Source organism: Bombina bombina, chromosome 11, assembly GCF_027579735.1.
Source record: "Bombina bombina isolate aBomBom1 chromosome 11, aBomBom1.pri, whole genome shotgun sequence".
Classification (NCBI taxonomy): Eukaryota; Metazoa; Chordata; class Amphibia; order Anura; family Bombinatoridae; genus Bombina; species Bombina bombina.
Genome location: NC_069509.1, coordinates 163,657,189 through 163,668,033, shown reverse-complemented (window position 1 = coordinate 163,668,033; position 10,845 = coordinate 163,657,189). Strand labels below are relative to the sequence as shown.

Here is a 10,845-nt window from a genome sequence, read left to right as displayed (position 1 = left end):
GGGGGTAAGGGCCATGCCCTTCCTCAGGATCGGCCTTTCAAGGCAAAAAATAGACCTAATTTTCGTCCCTTTCGTAAAAACGGACCAGCCCAAGGTGCTACGTCCTCTAAGCAAGAGGGTAATACTTCTCAGGCCAAGCCAGCTTGGAGACCAATGCAAGGCTGGAACAAGGGAAAGCAGGCCAAAGAAAAACCTGCCACTGCTACCAAGACAGCATGAAATATTGGCCCCCGATCCGGGACCGGATCTGGTGGGGGGCAGACCTACTCTCTCTCTTCGCTCAGGCTTGGGCAAGAGATGTTCTGGATCCTTGGCGCTAGAAATAGTCTCCCAGGGTATCTTCTGGAATTCAAGGGACTTCCCCCCAAGGGGGAGGTTCCACAGGTCTCAGTTGTTTCAGACCACATAAAAAGACAGGCGTTCTTACATTGTGTAGAAGACCTGTTAAAAATGGGAGTGATTCATCCTGTTCCATTGAGAGGAACAGGGATGGGTTCTACCTCCAATCTGTTCATAGTTCCCAAAAAAGAGGTGGGAACGTTCACGACCAATCCTAGATCTCAAGATCTTAAACAAATTTCTCAAGGTCCCATCGTTCAAGATGGAAACCATTCGAACTATCCTTCCTTCCATCCAGGAAGGTCAATTCCATGACCACGGTGGATTTTAAAGGATGCGTATCTACATATTCCTATCCACAAGGAACATCATCGGTTCCTAAGGTTTGCATTCCTGGACAAACATTACCAGTTCGTGGCGCTTCCTTTCGGATTAGCCACTGCTCCAAGGATTTTCACAAAGGTACTAGGGTCCCTTCTAGCGGTGCTAAGACCAAGGGGCATTGCAGTAGTACCTTACCTGGACGACATTCTGATTCAAGCGTCGTCCCTCCCTCGAGCAAAGGCTCACACGGACATCGTCCTGGCCTTTCTCAGATCTCACGGCTGGAAAGTGAACGTGGAAAAGAGTTCTCTATCCCCGTCAACAGGGTTCCTTCTTGGGAACAATTTATAGACTCCTCAGAAATGAGGATTTTTCTAACAGAGGCCAGAAAGACAAAAACTTCTGGACTCTTGTCGAATTCTTCATTCCGTTCCTCTTCCTTCCGTAGCTCAGTGCATGGAAGTGATCGGGTTGATGGTAGCGGCAATGGACATAGTTCCTTTTGCGCGCATTCATCTAAGACCATTACAACTGTGCATGCTCAGTCAGTGGAATGGGGACTATACAGACTTGTCTCCAAAGATACAAGTAAAACCTGAGGACCAGAGACTCACTCCGTTGGTGGCTGTCCCTGGACAACCTGTCACGAGGGATGACATTCCGCAGACCAGAGTGGGTCATTGTCACGACCGACGCCAGTCTGATGGGCTGGGGCGGCGGTCTGGGGGATCCCTGAAAGCTCAGGGTCTTTTGGTCTCCGGGAAGAATCTCTTCTACCGATAATATTCTGGAACTGAGAGCGATATTCAATGCTCTCAAGGCTTGGCCTCAGCTAGCGAGGACCAAGTTCATACGGTTTCCAATCAGACAACATGACGGACTGTTGCGTACATCAACCATCAGGGGGGAACAAGGAGTTCCCTAGCGATGGAAGAAGTGACCAAGATTATTTCTATGGGCGGAGTCTCACTCCTGCCACCTGTCTGCTATCCACATCCCGGGAGTGGAAAATTGGGAAGCGGATTTTCATGAGTCGTCAGACATTGCATCCGGGGGAGTGGGAACTCCATCCGGAAATCTTTGCCCAAGTCACTCAACTATGGGGCATTCCAGACATGGATCTGATGGCCTCTCGTCAGAACTTCAAAGTTCCTTGCTACGGGTCCAGATCCAGGGATCCCAAGGCGGCTCTAGTGGATGCACTAGTAGCACCTTGGACCTTCAAACTAGCTTATGTGTTCCCGCCGTTTCCTCTCATCCCCAGGTGGTAGCCAGGATCAATCAGGAGAGGGCGTCGGTGATCTTGATAGCTCCCTGCGTGGCACGCAGGACTTGGTATGCAGATCTGGTGAATATGTCATCGGCTCCACCTTGGAAGCTACCTTTGAGACGAGACCTTCTTGTTCAGGGGTCCCGTTCGAACATCCGAATCTGGTTTCACTCCAGCTGACTGCTCTGGAGATTGAACGCCTTGATTTTATCGAAGCGAGGTTTCTCGATTCTGTTATCGATACTCTTGTTCAGGCCAGAAAGCCTGTAACTAGAAAGATTTACACAAAATTTGGAAAAAAATATATCTGTTGGTGTGAATCTAAAGGATTCCCTTGGGACAAGGTTAAGATTCCTAGGATTCTATCCTTCCCTTCAAGAAGGATTGGAAAAAGGATTATCGGCAAGTTCCCTGAAGGACAGATTTCTGCCTTGTCGGTGTTACTTCACAAAAAACTGGCAGCTGTGCCAGATGTTCAAGCCTTTGTTCAGCTCTGGTTAGAATCAAGCCTGTTTACAAACCTTTGACTCCTCCTTGGAGTCTCAATTTAGTTCTTTCAGTTCTTCAGGGGGTTCCGTTTGAACCCTTACATTCCGTTGATATTTAAGTTATATCTTGGAAAGTTTTGTTTTTAGTTGCAATTTCTTCTGCTAGAAGAGTTTCAGAATTATCTGCTTGCAGTGTTCTCCTCCTTATCTGGTGTTCCATTGCAGATAAGGTGGTTTTACGTACTAAACCTGGCTTTTCTTCCAAAGTTGTTTCTAACAAAAAAAATTAACAGGAGATTATCGTACCCTTCTCTGTGTCGAAACCCAGTTTCAAAGAAGGACGCTTGTTGCACAATTTGGATGTTGTTCGCGCTCTAAAATTCTATTTAGATGCTACAAAGGATTTTAGACAAACATCTTCCTTGTTTGTTGTTTATTCAGGTAAAAGGAGGAGGTCAAAAAGCAACTTCTACCTCTCTCTCTTGTTGGATCTAAAAGCATCATCAGATTGGCTTACGAGACTGCGGACGGCAGCCTCCCGAAAGAATCACAGCTCATTCCACTAGGGCTGTGGCTTCACATGGGCCTTCAAGAACGAGGCTTCTGTTGATCAGATAGGTTGGGCAGCGACTTGGTCTTCACTGCCACACTTTTACCAAATTTTTACAAGTTTGATACTTTTGCTTCTTCTGAGGCTATTTTTGGAGAGAAAGGTTTTGCAAGCACGTGGTGCCTTCCATTTAGGTGACCCTGCTTTGCTCCCTCCCTTCATCCGTGTCCTAAAGCCTTCTGGTATTGGTTCCCACAAGTAAGGATGACGCCGTGGACCGACACACCCTATGTTGGAGAAAACAGGAATTGTATGTTTACCTGATAAATTTCTTTCTCCAACGGTGTGTCCGGTCACGGGCCCCGCCCTCTGGTTTTTTAATCAGGTCTGATATCTTATTTTCTTTAACTACAGTCACCACGGTACCATATGGTTTCTCCCTATGCTATTATTCCTCCTTACCGTCTGGATCGAATGACTGGGGTAGGCGGAGCCTAGGAGGGATCATGTGACAGCTTTGCTGGGCTCTTTGCCATTTCTGTTGGGGAAGAGAATATCCCACAAGTAAGGATGACGCCGTGGACCGGACACACCGTTGGAGAAAGAAACTTTATCAGGTAAACATAAATTCATGTTTTTATAAATGTTCTGGCTAATATAATGTTACATAATTCTGCACTATGTGCAGAATTATATAACATTATTTTTAAGGTTTACTGTCCCTTTAAGTAAGTAGATCTGGGTGACTTATGAATTCCAAGTGGAGCACTGCAATGCAAAATAATGACAGCATATAAAGCTAAACTGCACTCAGTTACAGAGAGATCTAATTGCTCCTGATAACACATGGTTGGAGAATTTTGTCCACTATAGATACAGACTAGTAAAACCTTGTCAGTATAATTTAATCTGCAGTTGATGTTTTTTTTTATATTTGGCAGAAACATGTTTGTTCTCAGTATTTAATTTTCAAGATAACAATAGATTTTGCAATGTTGGTTTATTAAATACTTTTTAGGATTTCACAGTTAAATAGTAAAAATTACTAACCCATATGTAGTATCTGTTGCAGGAATATAGAAGGAACCCAAGGGCCCTGCTCAAAAGCCAATTAGGGGGAGTGGAACACATTGGGTTGTTGATTGCTATGGATTGTGGTTATAACTGGGAAGTTGGAAAAAACTAAACTAAAAGCAAAATTGACTTAAAGGAACAGTCTACCATAGAATTGTTATTGTTTCAAAAGATAGATAATCCCTTTATTACCCATTCCCCAGTTTTGCATAACCAACACTGTTATATTAATATACTTTTTAGAACATGTATTTAGTAGACCGAGCGCTAGTATTATACAGCCTTAAGCTCACTGGCAAAAGTCCCCTAGTGGACTTGGGAAGTAAATGAAAGTGTGTGATGAAGTGAGCGCTAAGAAGCTAAAAAGGGTGGATAGAGTATGGGTGTGTTAAAAAAATTTTACATATTTATTACAGTAGAATAATAGAAATACAATTAAAACCTTCCTAAATCTCCATGGATCCATGAGATAAAACCTATAATAAAATGATACCAATATGTTACAGATATCCAGTACCAGAATTCCCTTCAGATGTTGGGGTAAGTATAATTGTTACCTCCAACAACAGTCCAGTAACAGAATAGTGTATAATCAACAAAGGTACAATTTGAGCACAAGTAAAACAGTTCTTAAACAGCAAATCTTAAGTGCAGTGTCCAAAATAGACGTTCAAATACAGGTATGAACAAAATAGAAATTAAAAAAGTGGATATGAGGAAAAAAGGTTGTATAGAAAATAGAATTGTGATGGACCGGATACGTACGGTATAGCTTTAGTAAAAACAAAACAAAAGTCTCTTGCAAATGTACAGTGTTCAAAAGTCAATATTTGTGATAAATCCTAGACGATAAAAATCAATCAGATAAAAAAAAACTTCCAAAAAAAAACTTCCAACAAAACTTCAATAACCGTGATTCAAAGTGAAAGGTGGAGTATTAAAAGGAAAACAAAAATAGGATAGAATCATATGTCAAATAGGTTCAAAATCTTCCTCCTAAACCTGTGAATGAAATAAAATACAATAGTGCAATAAAGTCTATATGCAATATTTAATAATCAGAAATGTGCTCACCAGTATGTCAACGCGTTTCGGCCCTCCTAGGCCTTTATCAAGACAGTACTGGTGTGTGTGTCTCTGGGAGCTTTATAAGCTGATGACTTAGGTAATTGGCTCTAATTTGGCGCCAAGCTAAGGGTCTGCCCTTTCCTGTTTGGCCACAGTGTTACCATGGGAAAGGAAGGTCTTCTTCTTCGTCTATTATTTTGTTTTCTATAATTATTGTATTATTTTAAAAATTGTTTGTGTCTAATAATGTTTTTATTTTATATACTTCTGTTTATTGGTGTCTCTTATCGCTTTAATTTAGCATATATCTAACAGTTTTTTCTTTTTCCTCCGTATTTGCCCCACTTCCGGATTGTTACTGGCTCTTCCGGTTCCTTTGTCAGTAGTATTACATCCGGTTAGCGCATATTAAAATAGTTTGACCATATGTGTGTAAATAATATAAATATAAATATAAATAAGAGTTTGGAGCATTTAAAACATATAAAACAAGGTGTTTAAAAATTTAGAGATGTATAAAACTGAGTCACACGTCTCAATAGGTATATAAGATGTTTAAACTAACTTAAAATATATATCACAAGTCGCAGTGGAAAATCATGATGCATGAGAGTACATACGGTAAAAACAGAACGTTAAGGAGGCGTGTAAAAGACGCATAAATACATTTAAAAACAGTTGGATCATGTAAGTGAATGTGGCAGCATTTAGATGATGAAGTGTTTAAAATAGAGTCACACGTTACAAGAGGTTTATAAGGTATTTGACCTAACTTACATTGTATATCACAAGTACAATGGAAAATCGTGGTATATCAGAGTACATAAGATACGGATGAACTTTGTGGATGAAGAAGAAGCGTATATGGGGCGTACATAAGCGTTTGAAAGACAGTTGAAACATGTATGTGAAATTTTTTAGATATGCATGTGTCTGATGACTTTATATATCTGATCTATGTTCAATAAGTTAGATATTAGGAATACTTATAGTCACTTCCGCTAGTATTAGACTAGCTGAAACATCTTATTATAAGATAGCTGTATTGGAGGGTAGAGATGGATTTTGCTGGTATACTGAAAGAAAATGAACTGTTCAGTCTATCTTATATTTCTGGAACTTATCTCGTATGTAGTGTTTAGAATGAGGGTTAAGTCATTTTCCTCAATGAGGGAGATTTCTATTCTTATTCTCTTGGTTCTCTTGGTTTGTAAGTTTGTCTGGTCTATTAGTTGGTGTGTTAGGGGACCTACTCGTATATATGGATGGTTCTATCTTCTGATCTATCAATCTAGAGCATACAATGTATCTAGTGTGATAACACATGCAGTTAATGATAGACAAAGACACTCCACTGTACAGACACTTTTCCACAATTCATAGAGGCAATATTAAAGACTTTAAGTTCTTTGGGATCCAGAAGATAGAGAAAAACTGGCGAGGAGGAGACCATGAGAAAAAACTATTATTCAATGAATCTAAATGGATCTTCACATTGGATTGTCTCTTCCCTAAGGGACTGAATCATAAAGAGGATTTGTCACACTCTGCTGTCCTTGAGAAAAGATTAGACAGCAGATGCTACCTCTCATAGATGGTCAACAAAACAAATACCAAAACAAATATGCCACCAAAACAGCTTTATCAAATAAAAGCATATCATTAACTGCATGTGTTATCACACTAGCTACATTGTATGCCTCTAGATTGATAGATCAGAGATAGAACATCATATATACGAGGTAGGTCCCCTAACACACCAACTAATAGACCAGACAAAACTTACAAACCAAGAGAACCAAGAGAATAAGAATAGAAATCTCCCTATTGACGGAAAATGACTCTAACCCTCATCTCTAAACACTACATATGAGACTAAGTTCCAGAAATATAAGATAGACTGAACAGTTCATTTTCTCTTCAGATATACCAGCAAAATCCATCTCTACCCTCCAATACAGCTATCTTATAATAAGATGTTTCAGGCTAGTCTAATACTAGCGGAAGTGACTATAAGTATTCCTAATATCTAACGTATTGAACATAGAATCAGATATATAAAGTCATCAGACACATGTATATCTAAAAATTTCACAACATGTTTCAACCTGTCTTCTCAAACGTTATGTACGCCCCATATACGCTTCTTCTTCATCCACAAAGTTCATCCGTATCTTATGTACTCTGATTATACCACGATTTTCCATTGTACTTGTGATATACAATGTAAGTTAGGTCAAATACCCTTATAAACCTCTTGTAAGTGGTGACTCTATTTTAAACACTTCATATCTAAATGCTGCCCACATTCACTTACATGATCCAACTGTTTTTAAATGTATTTATGCGTCTTTTACACGCCTCCTTAACGTTCTGTTTTTACCGTATGTACTCTCATGCATCATGATTTTCCACTGCGACTTGTGATATATATTTTAAGTTATTTTAAACATCTTATATACCTATTGAGACGTGTGACTCAGTTTTATACATCTCTAAATTTTTAAACACCTTGTTTTATATGTTTTAAATGCTCCAAACTCTTATTTATATTTATATTATTTACACACATATGGTCAAACTATTTTAATATGCGCTCTTAAAACAGCTAAACACCAGCCCATACACATACATAAAGGAGGTTTATGAAACACCATCCTGACTAAATATAGTCAGGAGAACTATACAATTAATCCCCAAGTTGAATCGAAGCCCCAAAAATAGATTAACTTCAGGTACTGACATAAACCGGATGAGAGAAGATCTAGACCTTCTGGTAATAGCGAAACCGAAGTAACATGGGCGAAACGGATGTTATACTACTGACAAAGGAACCGGAAGAGCCAGTAACAATCCGGAAAGTGGGGCAAATATGGAGGAAAAGAAAAAAACTGTTAGATATATGCTAATTTAAAGCGATAAGAGACACCAATAAACAGAAGTATATAAAATAAATACATTATTAGACACAAACAAATTTTAAAATAATACAATAATTATAGAAAACAAAAAATAGACGAAGAAGAGACCTTCCTTTCCCATGTAACACTGGGCCAACAGGAAAGGGCAGACCATTAGCTTTGGCGCCCAAATTAGAGCCAATTACCTAAGTCAATCAGCTTATAAAGCCTCCCAGAGACACATACACCAAGTACTGTCTTGACAAAGGCTAGGAGGGGCCGAAACGCGTTGACATACTGGTGAGCACATTTCTGATTATTAAATATTGCATATAGACTTTATTGCACTATTGTATTTTTATTTCATCCACAGGTTTAGGAGGAAGATTTTGAACCTATTCGACATATTATTCTATCCTATTTTTTGTTTTCCTTTTTAATACTCCACCTTTCACTTTGAAACCACGGTTATTGATGTTTTGTTGGAAGTTTTTTTGGAAGGTTTTTTGGAAGTTTTTTTTGATCTGATTGGAATTTTTATCGTCTAGGATTTATCAAATATATTGACTTTGTTGAACACTGTACATTTGCAAGAGTCTTTTGTTTTGTTTTTACTAAGCTATACCGTACGTATCCGGTCATCACAATTCTATTTTCTATACAACCTTTTTTTCCTCATATCCACTTCTTTTAATTTCTATTTTGTTCATACCTGTATTTGACGTCTATTTTGGACACTGCACTTAAGATTTGCTGTTTAAGAACCTGTTTTACTTGTGCCTAATTGTACCTTTGTTGATTTATACACTATTCCTGTTACTGGACTGTTGTTGGATGGTAACAATTATACTTACCCCAACATCTGAAGGGAATTCTGTACTGGATATCTGTAACATATTGTATCATTTTATATATAGGTTTTATCTCATGGATCCATGGAGATTTTAGGAAGGTTTTTAATTGTAATTTCTACTTATTCTACTGTATAAATATGTCTATAATTTTAACACACCCATACTCTATCCACGCCCTTTTTAGCTTCTTAGCGCTCACTTCATCACACACCTTTCCTTTACTTTTTACCCTTTGTGATTACCTTGTATCTAGGAACCTTCTTCAGCCCCCTGATCACATGACTGTGACCTGTTTATTATCTATGCCTTAAATTTAGCATTGTGTTGTGCCTAGATATTAAATAACCCCTGTGCCTGAACACAGTGTTATCTATATGGCCCAAGATGTACTTTTCTGTCTCTTTGTGTTGAAAAGAGATTTAAAAAGCCTGTTGGATAAGAGGCGGCCCTCAAAGGCTTATAAATTAGCATATGAGCCTACCTATATTTAGTTTAACACTAAGAAATACCAAGAGAAAAGCCAATATTTTATGATAAAAAGTAAATTGGAAAGTTGATTTAAAATTAAAAGTCCTATCTGAATTAATGAAAGTTTAAATTATACTAGACTGTCCCTTTAAAGTGATGGTAAACCTAATTGTATAACAAAGGCTAGCATTTACCATCACTAAAAATAAACATTAGTCTTCTGTCATTGTTTTCTAAAAAACTGCACAGCTATAGCGGTGGAAACGTTACCTCATTGAAGAAAGTGCTGTACCTTGGGCATCCGGAGGGGCTGAATAGCAAAAAAACTTGCCTTACAGATAGGGTGAGTTTTTACAGTTTTTTTTAGGAAACAATGACAGAAAACTGTTTTTTTTTTTAGTCATGGTAAATCCTGGCGTTTGTTATACCCTTTGGTTTACCATCACTTTAAAGGGCTTAAAGGGCCAGTAAAGTCAAAAATTAAACTTTTTTGATTCAGTAAAGATGCAATTAAAATACTACTACTGAACAAATGCGTTCACATGTGTATACGTTTATGAGTCTGTGATTGGTTGATGGCTGCCACATCATAAAAATGTCAGGAAAAGGAAAGTAACCTTTGAAATTTGTCAAAAAATAAATAAAATACTCATTTGAAATTCAGTGTTATTGCATTGTCATATCTACTTTATTTATTTAAAAAATAAAAAGTAACCTTTCATGACATATAGAGCAGTTCTTCTCCTTAAAAAAGTAGCTTAATTATTATAGTACTCTGTAGCGCGCAGAAGCGGAGGGTGTAAGCAGCTGTTTCTCATATCTGCTGAGAGAGTACTTGGTTCGTGCAATGCTAACACAATGATCTAACAAACCTTTCTTTTTTTCATTTAGGAGGGCCGAGATAAGCTTTTTCTTTATTAGGCAGCTGACTGACGCTCACTTGTCCGGATCCAAACGACGACGGTGGATCCCCTCAGCGCAAGAAGTATCGGAATCCCACAGCAATTAAAGGAGCTGGAAGTTTAGGATTATGCCTTAAAGTAGCAAATTTGAAATCCTAAGACACTGCCCTTAAATTTACCTCAAAAACTGCAGCTGTGTGAGCAAAACACCAAGATTTGTTTAATAACTCTAAATATCTGTTCCCTTATGTAATGACACTAAAGAACAAGGCTGTCCTCAGGTTTAAGCTGCAGTGAAACCATAAGTAACTTGAAATATGCTCGTTTGAGTTGTTTGCTCTTTAATGGGACATAAAAACCCCTTCACAATAAAATTCTCTTAGATGGATGACAGTATAAGTGCTAAACGGCAAAAGCATTTAGCGGTTTTAAACTTCATATTTGCAGAGTTTGAAAGCATCAATGTACCAGCTACTTCTATTTGCTTTCCACTGCCCATTTAAAGCAACCATTCTCTAAAACACATCTGTATTGGCTCCAGACCAGCAGCAGGGACCTAATCAGGCTGCTGTTACTGCTGAAACTCATGGTAACCAGTTTTCATGTGG

The 10,845-nt window shown here is 38.5% G+C and overlaps 1 protein-coding gene across 2 annotated transcripts in view; it reads left to right on the top strand.

Annotated features, from left to right (window-relative positions):
* TMC7 (transmembrane channel like 7) overlaps positions 1 to 10,399 on the top strand; it is a 184,928-nt gene extending 174,529 nt beyond the window's left edge. For both annotated transcript variants that reach the window (XM_053694931.1, XM_053694930.1), the window contains one exon: positions 10,227 to 10,399. In XM_053694931.1, the coding sequence (XP_053550906.1) occupies positions 10,227 to 10,256 (30 nt within the window). In that variant the 3' untranslated portion in view covers positions 10,257 to 10,399. The remainder of the gene's footprint in view (positions 1 to 10,226) is intronic.
* Positions 10,400 to 10,845: the final 446 nt, after the last annotated feature.